We start from the raw sequence: 18759 nt of genomic DNA on the forward strand, positions 1-18759 counted from the left end.
TAGCCTCATCTTCTTCAGCACTGACAGAGGGCAGAGGTTGAAAAACTTCTTTAAGATATTTTCGAAATACCTCTGCTTTTTCTTGATCTGTTCTCGACTATGATCCATCTGGATTTCTTAATGCTGGTATGTGTTTACTGGGTTGTTTTAATTTCCTGGTTGCCTTCCAAAGTGAATAATCGGTATCTGCTGTTGGTGTTAATTTTGAAGATAATTTTCGATGTAGCAGTTTTTGTGCTGTAGTATTGTATTTTTCAGCTGTCTTGCGGCTCTATTGTAGTTCATTTTGTCTTGATGCTGCCTTGTGTTTTGCCATATCCTTCTTAGTCTCATCTTCTCTTTAATTTGATTTCTTATATTAATAGGATTGTTTCTTTTATTCTGTGTATCTTTACATTTTGGAGTGGCATTCCAAGCAGCTTCTTGGAGAAGTGTAGTAAATTCATATACTGCCAACTCAAGTTCATCTTTTGCTTTGAGAGAAATATTAAGGTTTATTTTTTGATGTATTTCTTCCCTGAACTCATTCCAGTCAGTTTTATTATTGTGCAGTTTTGCTGGACGTTCCTTCTCAACAAATCTTGAATTTAGCGTCGCTATTACATTGACGCAATATATGGTAAAAACAACGGTAGTCCTCACACGACTTAATAAGATTGATGAATACATTATCATTATCAGTTTTAATTGTGCAGTCAAGGAGGATGGATCTAGAGTTTCTCACTGCATCTGCTTTGGTTCTCAAGAAGAGGAAAAAAGGAGGCAAAGAACTACGTGGATAAAAAACTGGTTAAATAGAAGGTCGAGTCATGGATATGGCCGATATGGGAAATTGCTTCGAGGACTCCGCAGTGAGCCAGGTAACTACAAAATGTTTTAATAATGGATGAACAACTGTTTTAACACCTAGTTGCACTAATATAATAAAGAATACGATTATTAGTAAAGCCATTTCACCTGAGGATCGACTGACAGTCACATTACGATTTCTAGTAACTGGAATCAGCTTTGGAGATTTGAAATTTTTGTCTTATATGGCTGCAACAACCATAAGTGAAATATGTAGTTGAAGATCATAATATGATGCACTGAGTTTGAGTCTTTGAATTCGTTTGAATAATAAAACTTTAGTAGCTACTTATTATGCAACTTATTATTATAGTCTAAGATCTGGGAGCGGATTTTATGCGTGATAAGTAATATAATCTAATAAAATTTTTTATAAAGTAGTAAGAAAAAATTAGTTTAATCTTTAAATAAAATATAAATAAACTGTTCGAAAGTACATTTATTTCGTTGAAATTATATATTATAATAGAAGTATAAATTCTTACGTGCGTACAAAGTACACACACATTCTTTTTTTTTTTTCTTAAAATCGTGATTTTTTAAAAAAATATGTGTTCCAAAGCAGCGAAACTGCTAGAATCCATCAAACTCTTTATAGTCGATTCTAGACGGAATACGATTTATTTTAATTTTGGTGGAAATGGCAGTTATGAAATCCATTGATTTAACCCTTAGTTGACGGACGGTACTTTAAAGTACCACTTATTTAAAAATACGTCTAAAACACATCTTTAGTTTTACCTTGATTTTTTCCTATAGGTACTTTAAAGTACCTTATAGAGAATAATATAAGTTAATTTCAATCAACCGGCAACATTGTTTTAGCGCTAAAACAATAACGATATTAGTGCATAACCTAACTATTGTGTTGTGATTTGTCATCTGTAACACATGTGCCAATAAATTGAAAATTATCCACGTATTTCGGTATAACTGATTATAATATCGTAGACGAAACATTTGAGTGCAAACGTAAGTATTTACTTTTGATAAATAATTACTGGTGTTTGAGAAAACTGATACTTTTCGCTGCGGATTTAAAAGTACCGTCAGGCATTTGGAAGTAATTTATTACTGGACATAAATTTGTTTCGCGACTATATCGTTTCTTATTATATTCTAACCCGTTTCTTTTTTTAGATGGAAAAAAAATAGACTGGACTAGCAAAAAACCTCTAAATGATGCGGAATTATTAAATATTGTTGACAATTTCTTGTTTGAGGATATACCGGATGACCTAAATTTCCAAACTGACGAAGAATCAGATAATGATGATGATGAGGCATTACTTAATTCTAACAATGCTGTACCAGAACCTTCAAGTACATTAGAAGTAGAAGATGTGACTCAGTCCATAGAAAGTGGTATAACAGAAGATGTCGAGGTCGAGGTAAATTCAATGCATGAAATTGACTTGAGTCAGCAGAATGAGGCAATTTTAGATAGAAAGTGGCGTAAAAGACAAATAACTACTGCATCTCCAGAATATATGTACCCAACACGTACAGGAGAGGATAATTTTGCCGGTTGCGAAACTGGAACTGACATCTTTATTTGCCTTTTAGGTTCCATTTGATGATATAGTTTATCAGAGCAACTTATATGCTGTCCAAAGGAATAAGGTTATGAATCTAAAAAAAGATGAATTGATAACATTTTTAGGAATAAACAGTTTCATGGGATATCACAAGTTACCAAATTGGAGGCATTATTGGTCTAATAGCGAAGACCTAAAAACTGCAATCGTTCCAGCTGCAATGAGCAGAGACAGGTTTGATGCTATATTGAGCAATCTTCATATAAACGACAATACTAATATTAACACACAAACTCAAGATAAACTATACAAAATAAGGCCAATGATAGACAAACTGAACGAAAATTTTTCAAGAAATTAATTTCAAGAGGAACACGTGAGCTTTCGGTTGACGAATCGATAATACTTTTCAAGGGACGGAGCTCTCTAAAACAGTACAATCCTCTCAAACCTATCAAGAAAGGCTACAAATTATGGTGTCTTTCCGATCAATATGGATATATTATGAAATTTACCAGGGAAAACAGCATAGTTGAAGAAAAGTATAAGGACTTTGGACTAGGAGCCCGTGTAGTTCTGCATCTTACTGAAGAAGAATGGGGAAAGCAAAGAATGATTTTTTTCGATAACTATTTTACCTCCATACCCTTGTTAGAGAAGTTAAAAAGTGAACAAACTTTAGCATGTGGAACAATTAGACCGAATAAAAAGTTTCTTCCTAAGAACTTGACAGTTGATAAATCCATGAAGCGCGGAGATTTTGATTACAGGATTTCGTCGATGGATTTTGGAGTGTGGAAATGGAAGGACAATAAAATTGTTTACTTCGCTAGTAATTACCACGGTTGTGAGGGAATAACTGTTCAAAGGACCCAAAAAGATGGTGCTAAGGCTGATATTGTTGCTCCCATGGTTGTAAAAGATTACAATAAATTCATGGGGGGTGTTGACCACGCTGATCGTTTGAGAACTGCTTATGGACTAAACAGACGCAGTAAGAAGTGGTGGCATAGGCTATTTTGGGGATTAATAGATATAGCATTCGTTAATTCTTATATAATATTCCGCAACATACGAGAAAACCAATCTCTTTTAGATTTTCGAAGAGGAGTTGCTATGGGCCTGATGGCTCACAAACTTCAGAAAACTCCATCAAAACGACTAAGACCGAATAGTGATGTGTACCCTGAAAGAAGAAGAAGAGGAACATATTATTCAGTCCCATCCGATGTACGCCTTTCAAATAGAGGCTCCCACTGACTAAAATATGGTGCCCAAAGAGGTAGATGTGAGGTATGCAGCAGCCAAGGTGTTCAATCGCGACCTCATTCAACATGTTCTACCTGCAAAGTTTATCTGTGTTCGAATGAGAAGAAGAACTGTTTTAATATATATCACTATGTTGAATGTTGATGTATTTTTTACAAATAAATTAATAAAATTCTCTGTATTTATCATTAGTCACCTAATAACTTACTACCACACTAAATTACTTTGCACAGCCTGACGGTACTTTAAAGTACCGCATCTGTTTTTTTGCTTAAAAGGTTTTGAAAAATTTTGAAAAAAATTATTCTTCTTTTTGAATGTATTTTTGAACATATTTCATCAAAAAATTTAAAAAGTTTGTATTATTTTTATAATCCGGCAACTAAGGGTTAAAAAACCATTATATGTTCATTTTTTTTTTCATTACAGCTCACTCATTATATGTACAAAAGACTTTTAACAGTGCTCCTTTTAAAGTTTATTTTAAACACTATAAAATCCTATCTCATTAGCATGCATAAAATTTATTCGCTCTCCGCTAGATGGGATTGAATATATCGATTAAATTTCACACAAAATAAAAAACGGCTTTGATCTTCAATATCTCGCTTAATATTGCACTTAGAAACTCTTTAAAAAACTAATTTGTTTCTTTTTCTATCTGCTACAATTATCGCTAAAGTGCATATTTTTGGAGATATTTACAAAAAACTGTTGAAAATCGTGAGAAAATTCCGAATTTTCAATTGCCAATAACTTGAAAAGTATTGGGTTTTTGAAATAACTGTATACAACATTTTTTCCTTAAAATTAGGTCTTCTATCGATATCTGAGGTTATTTTGAAGAAAAAAAATCCACCAACGAAAAGGGGTGGCAACCACCCCCAGGGTGAAAACGGAGTTCGAGTCAATATCACTTTTGAAGTTAAGGGTAGGATAAACCTAATTACAAAATTTCATGTAAATCGGTTCATAGTAAAAAATTTCTGAGCTAAAAAGCTTCAATGACTGCAGTAATTCGTTTGGTATTCCGTCCTTACCTGCAGCTTTTCTGTTCTTCTGCTTTTCAATTGTTTTTAACTTCCTGTGTATTTATATTAACATCTCCATTAAATGGAACACCAAAAATTACCACAAATGGAGTCCATTTGTGGTAATTTTTAGTGTTTTCGGTTCTAGCGTCATTTGTTCTTCCTCTGCATAGAGCTTTTTTAGATAGTCAGTCCACGTATCCTTTTTTATGTGTTTTGGTTTTATTAGTTGCTTTACCTCCGTTCTTCGACCTCCTATAAAGCGCCATATTTCCTTTTGTAGTTAGAATTCGAAGTGTATAATAATGTGGTGTGAAATCTATCCTGGTTGTTAATTTTTACCGAATTGCGATGAAGGGTCTCCATTTGCCCTTCAAATAAAATGTCATTAATACATTTTTTGGCAAATATTTTTATTCAGGAGTCATAATTTTAAGCTTTTGGCCCAAGTGACCTTGCTTTTTGACAGTGTAAGGTGGGCTTTACACACGAATAATATACATATTTAAATATTCTTATTTTTGTTCGGAACACTGACACTAGTTTTGCCTAATAAATTAATCAATTTGCGTGACCCGCAGATAACCATTCACGATTCGCAACGAATTCTTTTATCGCTTCGTAATGAAAATATTTACAATTTGATTAAGGTCAGTAACAAAAATGGGACGAACAGCAAAGATATAGATAATTAGATCAAGTGTCTACGTTTAACAGATAAAAAAAGAAAAACTAGAGATCGCGAGATCAAGCTTTGAGGACAAGTTCCCAAAGAAAAGAGAGCACAGCAAAGAATATCAAACATCATACATGGAAGGTTTAGAAAATGCAAAACAAATTGTGATCCAATTGTTCTTCTTCTTCGTCTAGCCATTTACGTCCACATCTGAACATAAGACTCTTCAATTCTTCCTTTCCATTGTTTTTTGTTGTACGCTATTTGTAGCGAATTTTTCCCGGAAGTTCGTTTCAGATCATCTGTCCATCTCATAGGAGGTCTGCCTCTGGGTCTTTTGTGTTCGTATGATCTCCAGGTTAGAATTGTTCTGTGTCATTTGTTTAGATCGCTCCTAGCTACATGTCCAGCGTATTCCCATTTCAATTTTAATGATTTTTGTACCACATCGGTGACTTTGGTTTTCTGTCTTATCCATGTGCTTGTTTTCCTGTCCTTAAGTGATATGCCAAGCATTGCTCTTTCCATCGCGTGTTGAGTGACTCATATTCTTTTTTGTGATTATCCATGTTTGTGCCCCATATGTTAATATCGAAATAATGCATGCATCAAAAATTTTAGATCTAAGATGTAGTTGAATTTGCTGATTTCTGAGTATATAGCTCAGTTTGCCGAATGCTGTTTGACAAAGAATAGCTGAAGTGCAGGTTTCTGGAAGGAGTAGGAGAGGAATACCAAAGAAGACCTGGGGGGAGACGATAATTATCGTCTTAAGGCAGGACACGTTATGGTAAAGGGGATTAACATTGATATGACCCAAGATAGAATTGTGTGGAGAAATGCAATTAGGGAAGCCGACCCCGCATAGAGATAAGGCAAAGAGAATGATGATGAACATAAGTCAGAAAAAAATGACCTTAGAACCGTTCCACAGGTGTCAAATGAAAGAGCATGAGCTACATTTTCAACATGGTTTAAAAAAGTGAATAATAAATGCATTTATTAGTAATAAATAATTATGCAAAAGCATCTTCAATTTTTCTTTACTTATAAACTTTTTGAAAACTTTTTTCCAAAAAAATTAACTTTTTTACCCTGTTTTAAGTGCACAACTACTAAGTAATGTTATCTATATTATAATTGATAAAAAAGTGTAATAAATATGTATAATTTCTTATATAACAAAATAAAAAGTTTATAAGGAAAGATTTACGATACTTTTGCATAATTATTTATTACTAACAAATGCATTTTTTATTCACTTTTTTGAACCAAGTTGAAAATATATTAGCTTTACTTAATAGGGTATTCAAGAATCACATGTTGTAGGTCTGCTAATTCACCACATTCACAGTAAGATACCCTCACAGTAAGTACCTACCAATTACCCCTATTTTGAATAGGTGATTTGGAACTAAACAATGACCTGTACGCATTCGAGGTGGAGGCCATAAAACTAAAAGAAGAAGAAGACCTGTACGCATTCTAATATAACACTTGTTATTATGTCTTCTATAAGTAGAAGACATCGAGATACCAAGGATTATTTGAGAAAACTGCTTGTAGCTGTTGATACCTTTATATTTGAGTGAAAGATTCCTTCCACTTTTTGTCATAAAAATACATGTTTGACGCGAATTCTTAAATAAAAAAATACTCGAAAACGTCAGACGCAATATCTTATTTAAATTCAAAGAATCGACCAATAACTTTCTGCCCGTCACTCCATTGGCCAATACCGCAAAAGTTCGCAATGTCATCAATTCACCCGGTTCCATCTGACATGGAGTGCACATTTTTGAATGATATTTATCTCCCGCTGTGGTATTTTATGCTGCGAGATTAGCGGTAAGAGCAAAATGGTTTTAGATGCTGCAGATTTTTAGTAGAATTCGCGTGATTAGAAGGGTAATATCAAAGTGTAATATAGAGATGAGTTCCTATACGCCAACTGTCGTGCCGCTACCTTTACCAGAAGATGTACTTAAGGACCTTGTTACTAAAGGTAAGAGAAGGTTTTACTAAAAGTTCAAATAATATTCGCAGATATATACACTTTCAAATAAGTAATGTTCTTGTTAACAAATACGTAACAATTTTTATAGTAATACTTCACAAGTTCTTTTTAGTTAGTTATACCTACATTCTGCTGCTTATAATTTTTCTATACCTTCATTCTATTGACGATACTTTTCTTTTTGAAAGCACTAAAATACTTCTTAAAATGCACTTTCCTCAATGGAGGTTGGCTACTACAATTGTAAACTCTTCTCTGTCTTCAGCTGTTCTTATTAGCTGTTCAAAATTTAGCCCTGTCCATTGTCGGGAGCCTCTTAGCCACGATAGTATTTTCAAGGGCGTAATTCCATATTAAAAATTAAAAAATCAAAATTTTACAAAATTTGCCTAATGAAAGGGCACTGGAAATCCGATCATCGCATTATTCATAAAATTCTGCGCATATTTGATTTCACAAGTTTAAGTCTACCTTTGCAAATAAGAGGTGGGGGTGAGTGGGAACCTTGTTATGAACAAATGGCTCTAAGTCCGGTTCTGCTAAATCGAATTTTGCAAACTTGGTCTTGTTGAAAACAGCTCTTTTTCGTCAATGTAAGAGTTATAATTTCGAAACAGCGTAATTTTCAGAAATCTAGTTTTCTTTGGAAAATATTAAATACAAGTATGCATTTTGACAAAATTAGATCAAATTAGCAACGGCATAGCGAAAACCGCATGTCGATACCTTTTTTTATCTCTAGATATCGTTAGAAACGTGTAAATTTTAAACATAACTGTTACAATCACCGGTAAACCAAGTTAAGGAAAGGTAGTGTGCTGTGGAAAAAACAAAGAAACATTTTCCAGATCTCAACGTATATAATTAATGGTAGGGGAGCCCAAGCGGGGATTTTTGCAGTTACTCGAGCGCGTCAGATTAGCATATGGGGAGAAACCTGGTACCCTGGAGATGTACCTCTACCATATATTGGCTCTTAACACAGGGGAGTTCGTTAAGGGGGACCGAAAAAAAAAATGTATCCTTAAAAAAACTCGAAATTGTCAGATTAAGATAAGGTAAGTTAAGTACATGCAAAAGAGTGTATATTTCAACAATCTGACGATTTGAGCCGGGAGTAAGGAAATGGGCGAGTTCCAGAGTTTCACAAGAAAAAAGCGAATATTTCGCGACATGAATGACCGATCGAAAAACTAAAAAATATATGCCCAATATTTTTTAAAAATCTATCGGATGATAATAAACACAACTTCCCACGGAGAGGGGTGGGGGGTAAATTTAATATTTTAAATACGAATCCCGCGATAGTTCGCGAAATGAACATCAGATCGAAAAACTGTAAAATACACGTATTCAATATTTTTCAAAAATCTATCGAATGGCACCAAACACGACCCTCATGGATATGGGGTGGGGGGTTACTTTAAAATCTTAAATAGTAGCCCTCATTTTTATTACAAATTTGGATTCCTTACGTAAAAATAAGTAACTTTTATTCGAAACATTTTTTCGAATTATGGATAGATGGCGTTATAATCGGAAAAAACGATTGTTGGAAATGGAAAATTAAATAAAAAAATGGCAAGCGCCCACTAAAATGAAAAACTTTACTTAACTTTTTTTGGTTTTAGGACCTACTCTTCACAACCTAATAGGTCCCCAAAGCGCTCGAGTGACTGCACATTTAGCATACTTTGCTCCCCTACCATAACTAAAACACCAATAAGACAAACAACACTATAAAATATAACAAAGAAATGAAAACAACTACTAAGTGACAACTTAAATGTTCAAATTATTGCCCATCATTCTTGATCAATCTACTCGTTCAAGAGTAGATTGAACAGCAGTCTTAATTTCTGCCCTCGAAATGCTTTGAATGGGGTTTCGTATTCTCTGGATCATTTTTTCTCGAGTAGTGGGCCTAGTTGCAAATACAAGTTCTTTAATCCTTCCCCATACCTAGATAAAAGTGAAATACCGGACCGCCCCCATACCAAACAGTTAAATCTGGTGATAGTCAGATAATTGGACCCTTTCTTTTCGATAATGCTATTATTAGTGAACGCTATCTAATTTTTTAAGGAATGAATTGCCTCTTCTTCTGGAAGATGTATCGCTAGCAGTTCGTAGGTCCATGTTGTTTCAGCACGATGGTTGTCCCGCGCCTTTTTCCAGAGTAGTAAGAGATTTTTTAGATGAGTCATTCGCTGAGAGATTTTTTGGCTAGCCAGATCACCAGATTTAACTGTTTTATCTTTTATTTATGGGGGCCAATTAAAGACCTTGTTTTTGTCGCTAGGCCCACTACTCGAGAAATCATGATACAGAGAATACGAAACGCCATGCAAAGCATTTCAAGAGCAGAAATTGAGGCTGCTGTTCAATATATATTCTTAAAGAGTAAATACTTGCATCAAAAATGATAGGCAACAATTTGAACATTTAAGTCGTCTCTAAGTAAGTAGTTGTTTTTATTTCTTTGTTATATTTTATAATGTTGTTTTCTTATTGTTTTAATTAATTATATACCTACGTTTACATTTGGAAAATGTTTCTTTGTTTTCTCCATAGCACACCACTTTTCATTAACTTCGTTTACCGGTGACAGTAAAGGTTGATTAATATTATGCGTTCGGGCACGTAGCGTTTCGTTTCGGAAAAATATAAAAACCTGCTTTAACAAAGAAATGTATGATACGATACGCTCCGTATAGTATGAATTGTTCATATTTAAAACCATAAAAACAATATTTTTCGGAAACGCTACGCTACGTGCCGAAAACGCAACGTGCATTATAATATGAATCGACCTTGACAGTTATGTTTAAAGTTTACACGTTTCTTAAGATATCTCAAGATTGAAAAAATGTATTGACATGCGGGCTTCGCTATTCTGTTTCTAATTTGGTTTAGTTTTGTAATAAAGTAATAAAAATGCATACTTGTATTTAATATTTTCCAAAGAAAACTAGATTTCTAAAAATAATTAAATAACGCCTCCTAGCTGACATATTACTCATTAGGCTGTTTCGAAATTATAACTCTTACATTGAGGAAAAAGAGCTGTTTTTAACAAGACCAAGATTGAGAAATTCGATTTAGCAGAACCGGACTTACAGCCATTTTTTTATAACAAGGTTCCCACTCACCCCCACCTCTTATTTGCAAAGGTAGACTTAAACTTGTGAAATCAAATATGCGCAGAATTTTATGAAGAATACGATAATCGGAGTTCCAGTGCCCTTTCATTAGGCAAATTTTGTAAAATTTTGATTTTTTAATTTTTGATATTCAATTACGCCCTCTAGCGGTGGACTTACAATTACGAAAATAACTTCCAGGCTTTTCCCGGGGCAACTTTTGTTACAAATATTTTTGTCTCATAGATGTACTATAAACGGTTCCTGAGATATGGCCGACAGCCATTCTTATTGGGACACCCGGTACATTAAAAACATTTTAGAAGATCATGTTTTGCCATTTGCCAGCCATATTGGATAATAAATTATTGTTAATGCACCATAACGCAGGTCTTCATGTAGGTAGAATACTGAATACTTACCTTGATAAGATTCAATTTAAAAATTATATTGGCCATCATAATTTTCATATCAAAATTGGCCATTTTCATATCAAAAAATCCGATTATACCATTTATATGATACTTTAGAACATCGCATTCGGAAAAGAAATCCTATTTACATGAAACCGGGGACAGCACAAAAAATTTCATTTCACACGTTAATTTCAAAATATGCAATATTTTTGTCCGTGAGTGTATAATAGCGGTTCCATGACATCTCGTAACGCGACAATTCGTAACCGGACAGTTGGTAACGGACAATTCGTAACAGCGACAGTTCGTAACGGCGACACTTCGTAACGGCAACAGTTCGTAACTATACAAATTCGTAACGGACAATTCGTAACGTCCAAATTGAATTATTCTGTTTATTGTTGTTAACGTGGAAACTAACTGTTATTACAGTTATAAATGAAACTATGTTTATCATTTTAACGAATCAGTATCAGGATAAACATTTTTAGGCATTTCATATTTCGTGTTTCATAACACGAAATCATATCATATCATTGCAATATAATAAAAGTATTTAAACCAAGTATTAAAGTAATAAAAGCCATCCCTCTTATCAACTACAGTAAAACCTGTTTTACCGACCACCTGCCAAAAACGGCCACCTGTACTAACGGCCAGTTTAAAAATTCTCCAAACCAATTATATGTAGACTACAAAAACTGGCAATACCGGCCACCTTTCAATATCGGCCAATAATTCTTTCATTTTTAGTGGCCTTACTGACAGGTTTTACTATATAACTGTTGATTTAATGTCCCAAAGCTATAACTAATCAAAGGGTTTATGATAATAACAGGTAATTATAATCTTTCCTTTACAAAATGTTTATTTAAAAAGTTGGGACTGTCTAAAAACGATTGTCAGATTAATGATTTTAGGAATTAAGTACTTCATTATTCCTTTGTCTAGGTACAGTAAAACCTGTCAGTAATGGTCACTAAAAATGAAATATATATTGGCCGATATAGAAAGGTGGCCGGTATTGCCAGTTTTTGTAATCTACATATAATTGGTTTGGAGAATTTTAAACTCGTCGTTAGTACAAGTGGCCGTTTTTGGCAGGTGGCCGGTAACACAGGTTTTACTGTAATTGGTTTGGAGAATTTTTAAACTGGCCGTTAGTACAGGTGGCCGTTTTTGGCAAGTGGCCGCTAACACAGGTTTTACTGTTACGCAAATTTAAGGAACAAAAGAGGAATAAACTTTTAAGAATATTGTTAAAAGTTTGTATGTATTTAAATATTAATTTGTTTCTGTTTAAAGACTTTTAATATAGGTACTCTGAAACACGAAATATAAAATGTGTTAAACATGTTTATCCCCGTACTGATTCGTTAAATTGATAAAGATAATTTCAATTATAACTGTGATAACAGTTAGTTTCCACCTTAACAAAAATAAACAGAATAATTCAATTTCGACGTTACGAATTGTCCGTTACGAATTTCTCTAGTTACGAACTGTCGCCGTTACTAAGTGTCGCCGTTACGAACTGTCGCTGTTACGAATTGTCCGTTACCAACTGTCCGGTTACGAACTGTCGCGTTACGAGGTGTCTGGTCACGATAATAGCATATAATATAAAGCATAAAATAAATAAAGCCAAAAATATTTATTACTGAAACACTGCAATTCAGTAGATATGTTGATTTGGATTTCTAGTCAAAATGTTCTTCCAGGTAAAGACTGGGCAATCACAAATGGTACTTGTATGCGATCGAAAACAAACTTTTCAGAAGACTCAGTAAATTTCGCTCCTTTCGTTTTGCTTCCTTCCACTATGCCCAGAAGAGACTTTGAGCAAGTTGTCAGTCTTCAGACTGCATTCCAGGAGCTGATACATTACGTTGCTAACGACAGAGAATTTTTAACGAAATGTTTGACTAAAATTATCGAGGTTGATTCGTTTACTGCGAAATTGTTTGAAATTTATGAAACTGTGCAAGAAGAAGGGGAGACACAGGTAAGTGGATCATTATAATCCGAAGCAACATTTTGTTCAATATTAGTACCTAATTGTACCTACTCTAGAAGATATAGGTATTATACAAAGATAGAAATGATAATTTTACTACAGCTAACAAGAAACTAAACTAAATCCTCATTTTCGAGAAGACTATAAGCGGAAAACATACCAACGCGATCTCGACGCGATGGCGTTCAAGACGGCGATCGTGATTTAACTCGTCTGAAGCAAACAAGTCAATCAGCACATACTTGTTGCGATCTACTGGCGATCAGCAGCGTTCTGACTGCGATCGCAGCGATATAATTTGTTTAGCGTTCAGAACGCAGCAGGTTACATTTATCGCTAGTCGCGACGATGCAAATAAAAATGGATATCTAAAAATTTACTTAAATTGTAAAATAATATGATATATTCTTCGACCTCTCCCACCCAGGTTATAAGAACATGCGTAAACTTTCTAAATTCATTGTAAAATATGTCTGCGAAGTTCTGGGAACAACTTGTTAGTACAGAAAGCCACTGCGCATCCGCTAGGAAAAATATTCCGATTCGGATTTTTTGCACAATCTTACTCAAAAAGGACTCCTTTTAACCAATTTGCATATGGCCAGGACCAAAACTGGGTCAAAAATTTTTTAAACGTTTTTTTTTTGTTTTTTTTAAATTATGTTTTTTTGCACGGAACAAATTTTTTTAGGTTTTTTGGATCATTCCAAACAGAAAAGGTCTTTAGTGACTTTTCTCTAAAGTTAATAGTTTGTGACATATAAGCGATTAAAAATTGAAAAATTGCGAAATCGACCATTTTTAACCCTCAAGAACTATGTGAAAAACTGAAAATTTAAATGTTGCCAAGGTAGATAGATATTCTTTAAACATCGATTGATGAAATCCGGAAGAGTTTTTTGCAATACAATATTCAAAACGCCTTTGTTTTTTAATTGCTAATCAAGCGTGCGCGACACTATTTTATAACGACAGTATGGTGCAAATGAAAGGAATAAATTCGTTGTTTCGTAAACCGGCGACTTTAAGGAAAAATCCCGAAACAGGTCGATTTTTATTTTTAAGTTATGATATTGTGGCATATATGGTATACTAGTGACGTCATCCATCTGGGCGTGCTGACGTAATCGATGATTTTTAAATGAGAATAGGGGTCGTGTGCTAGCTCATTTGAAAGTTTCTTCAATTCTCTATTCAGTAATTATAAACATTTACATAATTATTTATACTTCTTCTACTTCTTTTTTTGTCAAATAATTTAATAAAAAATTTTTGGACACCCTGTATAAATAATTATATAATTGTTTATATTACTGAATAGAGAATTGATACAACCTTTCTAATGAGCTAGTACACAACCCCTATTCGCATTTAAAGAAATCATCGATTACGTCATCACGCCCAGATGGATGACGTCACTAGTATACCATATATGCCACAATATTATAACTTAAAAATAAAAATCGACCTGTTTCGGGATTTTTCCTTAAAGTCGCCGGTTTACGAAATAACGAATTTATTCCTTTCATTTGCACCATACTGTATACACACGCAACGATGGAAAATAGTGTTGCGCACGCTTGATTAGCAATTAAAAAACAAAGGAATTTTGAATATTGTATTGCAAGAAACTCTTCGGGATTTCATCAATCGATGTTTAAAGAATATCTACCTACCTTGGCAACATTCCAATTTTAGGTTTTTCACATAGTTTTTGAAGGTTAAAAATGGCTGATTTCGCAATTTTTCAATTTTTAATCGCTTATATGTCAAAAACTATCACCTTCGGAGAAAAGTCACTAAAGACCTTTTCTGTTTGGAATGATCCAAAAAATCCAAAAAAGTTTGTTCCATGCAAGAAAAATAATTTTAGGAAAAAACCAAAAAAAAAATAAAAAATTTTTGACCTACTTTTGGTCCTGGCAACATGCAAATTTGTTAAAAGGGGTCCTTTTTGAGTAAGATTGTGCAAAAAATCCGAATCGGAATATTTTTCCTAGCGGATGCGCAGGGGCTTTCTTGACTATATGAAATTCTCCTTATTGCTTGTACCTCAGGTTAATGTCATATACCTACACAAACATCCCTTCTTTTTCTGCAAAATAAACTGCATACATTTCTTCATTATTAAATGGAAAAAATAGAATGCCCACGCATACATTTTATTAAATTTCTTTCTTTATCCGAATTAATTTCGAATAATGAAGGTTACATGACTTCAAATTATACTGTAACAAAGAATGGAGAAAATTCATCAAAAAAATATTTGATAAATATCTCTGATATTTTCTTATTATAGAAAATACACTATACACGCTTCTTCTTATCTGAATGATATTAAATTACCACACAATCAATAAGGGCATTAATATATCGTTACATACGCGGCTAATTTAATAATAATTGTTTTTATATGGATTAATCAAGTCGACTACTACTGATTCAATTAATAAGTAAAGTAAATATAATCTTAAAGCAAAGTATTGTGTTACAGATTTTCTTGAGTCTACGCTGTTAAATCTTATTTATTTACGTACTACCAAGGTTGTAATTGCATATCAATATAATAATTGTCGTTGGTTCAAATCCCAGTGGCGGCTCGTGGCCTTGGAGACAGGGTCGGCAAGGTTTTTTTGTCTCCTCATATAGGTATACCATCAAACTAAAAGGCTTAATTCATCATAGGAGATTTTGTTGTTTTTTGCTTTTTTTTTATTTGATGTACTTGACATTCTTTCTTGTTTCATGGTGTTTCGACAATACGTGTTGATTCTTTTGAGACAAGGTAAATCCCGTTTTTTAGGCAGAAATTGGTGGTAATAAGAAAATTGATAAACAGTTTGTTGTAATGAATTGCAGTACTTACTACATAGAATTATACATACATATTGTGCAACTTATCCCACTTTCTGAAAATATTTGGACCAGCATAATTTTTAAGTACCTAACTTGTAATAATAAATATCTTGGAAATTCTTTGGCGAACGTAACTTTTAAATTTTAAATCGTCAAAGAGGTCAAAAATTTGCAAATCTTCAAAATTCGAAAAACGAGTATCTATTTGCATATAATAGTAGGTATCCAAAATTTCAAGATATACTTACTCGTTTTTCGAGATATGTATCATGTCGTTGTCTTTTTTTGGGGTGGTTCGGAAATATCAAGCGAATCCAAAACGTCACTGCGTATATATTGGAAACTACTATCATTACGAAAATCTCTGAGATTTTGCACCAGCTTTCGTATTCTATTTTTAGAATAAATAAGGTCAGTTGACTGATTTTGAACAACAAGGAATATTTTGGGCAAACTCTGTCTTAAAAATATTTTAAAAAATATTGAAAGAGTCATTAGTATTTAATAAAGTTCTCAAACCGATTGCTTCACGGATCGAGGTATCGCCACTTTCAAAATCATCGCCTTCGATAATAAAATCAAAAACTTCCAAAAGCTGTTCACGAAAATCTGCTACAGATACTAAAACTATAAGAGATAATCTGCTTAGATAAAACTAATCGAGATTTAAAATTTCATCGCGTCTGACAAACTGTTCGCTTTTTTTTCGAAACAAATTTGTTCTAAAGCAGTAATCCGTTTAGGTGAGCTAAACTGGCAAGAAAAGTCGATATTCTTTATTTTTTTACACGTATCATGTAAAACTAAATTCATTATATGCGCATAATAGTGAGTAAATAAAGCTTGTGATGCAATAGTTTTAACTTTTGCCTGGAGACTATTCAATTCACCACTCATCACAGCAACGCCGTCATAAGATTGCCCCAGTTTGCCCTACCTATTTATTTTTGGTATAAAAAAATTTGAATCTGTTCTTTAAAACACCAAAAATATATTCTGCCTTATTGCTTTTACTCACATCTCTAAAACCTAAAAACCTCTCATAAATATTACCACGTAATGCGTATCGAACAAAATAATTGATAATAATTGTGAATGACATGATAATCAGAAGTTTCATCTACTTTCAGTGAAAAGCAAATGGTTTTCTAAATCTCAGATTCAACAACGTTATTAAAAATTTAACTATTTGATTATAATATGTATTATGTAGTTCATTCTGTATTACGAATACACTTCGAATCAGAAAGTAAATAGGTATTTCTAAAACAATTTTATTAATTCTCTATAATTACTTTGATTTTTAACAAATGCTTCGATCCATCATGTCCACTAAAGGATAATTCCTGACAACTTAAAAAAATTACAATATCAATTAAACGACGTAAAACGGCGTGATTATTTTTGACAATTTCTACCGATGCATGCTTCCAAATGAAACACCGACCGGCAGATCGAAATGTGCCGTACTTGGCGCGTAACCTGCCATGCCGTATCTTCTATTGCCCACGGAGAAAAGTAATGTTCGCTTGCTCATCGACTTGTTACGTCGTCGTTGAGTTTTACGTGTAAATTGTCAAGCTACGGATGTTAGGGACGGCTAGCCGAAAAGTCAGATAAATGGCTCGGATCATTGGTTTTTTGAGAAGTCTGTTATGCGCAGGGATCACTTAACGCTCGGATTGATCAAATTCTTTTAAAAACCATGGATAAAATTTAGTCTGTATTATCTGATAGATTTTTTTTTATTTCAGAGATACAAATATTTAAAAAAATCTATATCTATAAATGTGTGGGTCGGCACTGCCGACCCTGCCGACCCTGCCGACCCTGCCGACCCTGCCGACCCTGACCGGCCGCCACTGTCAAATCCTACAGAAATCTAAAGTATTGATAGTCCGTAATAGTCCACAGTGACAGTACATCGTTCTTTTTGGAAGATGTTAACAAAATTTTTAAAAATGGTTTTAGCTGCTTCGTTTGAGCGAGTCTACCACTATCTGAACAATTTCAGAGTGCAAGTTGGACGCGTTTCCGCGTTCCGCGTCATTAACATATTATTTACGTTGTCGGACTAACGAAACGAGGCTGTAAATTTGTCGGACAAGTGATCAACAATCTTTATTAATTAAATATAAGTACTTTCAATTGAAAATTAGGAGTTTTGTAATAACAAACTACCGCGCTAGAGTGACATCTTGCGTGTGCCCTCTATGATCGCGCCCTCTATTTTGTCCGACAAAAATGATTTATTTTGTTTTAACGAATAATCTTTTAATTAAAATTAATATTTTATAAATTTTATAAAATAAAAATTTTATAGTTTTGCAATAACAAAACCTAACCGCGTTAGAGCTACAGGTTTAGGGCTAAAGTTTTAGACTCGCTCAACCGAAGCAGCTAAAACCATTTTTAAAAATTTTGCTAACATCTTCCAAAGAGAACGATGTACTGTGGACTATGTATAATTTATTATTATTGTTTGTCACCTTACAATCTGCACTTGGGTCAAAATATGTATTTTTGAATACCAAATAGTAGACCAGTAAAGATCTGTTTTTAGGTGGATGTGAGAGGTGGCATTCAGATTTTTGCGGATAAAGTTAGGTGATAACAATAATAAAAAAAAATATTTAAAAATTTCAAAAAATTTCGTTTTTTTTTCTACTTTTTCTGCTTATAACTTAAAACCTATTCATTTTAGAACAAAGTCCTATAGGAATAAAACAAAGATAATTAAATTTTCTATCAGATACGATTAGCTAAAAATGCCTTAATTTATCACCCATGCTTCAAAATAAGGGGGCAAAACAAGCCTGTCCTTATTAAATGATTTTCTATCACTTAGGTTACACTTATATTACCTAATTCGCTTAGAAAATTTTTGTAATGTGCTAAAACTGTACACCAAATTTCATTAAAATTGACTTACTAGATTTTGCATAAT

General features: G+C 33.5%; 1 protein-coding gene across 3 annotated transcripts in view; it reads left to right on the top strand.

The window, feature by feature from the left end:
* Nucleotides 1–601: 601 nt before the first annotated feature.
* The window catches only part of LOC126889276 (glutathione synthetase-like), a 34847-nt gene continuing 16689 nt past the window's right edge, over nucleotides 602–18759 (top strand). For 2 of the 3 annotated variants that reach the window (XM_050657391.1, XM_050657393.1), the window contains exons 1-2: nucleotides 602–860; nucleotides 12661–12944. In XM_050657391.1, the coding sequence (XP_050513348.1) occupies nucleotides 617–860; nucleotides 12661–12944 (528 nt within the window). In that variant the 5' untranslated portion in view covers nucleotides 602–616. Of the gene's footprint in view, nucleotides 861–7169; nucleotides 7369–12660; nucleotides 12945–18759 lie in introns of those variants that run through there. The other variant, XM_050657392.1, reaches the window with a different exon arrangement.

This window comes from Diabrotica virgifera, chromosome 8 (assembly GCF_917563875.1).
Source record: "Diabrotica virgifera virgifera chromosome 8, PGI_DIABVI_V3a".
NCBI classification, from domain to species: domain Eukaryota; kingdom Metazoa; phylum Arthropoda; class Insecta; order Coleoptera; family Chrysomelidae; genus Diabrotica; species Diabrotica virgifera.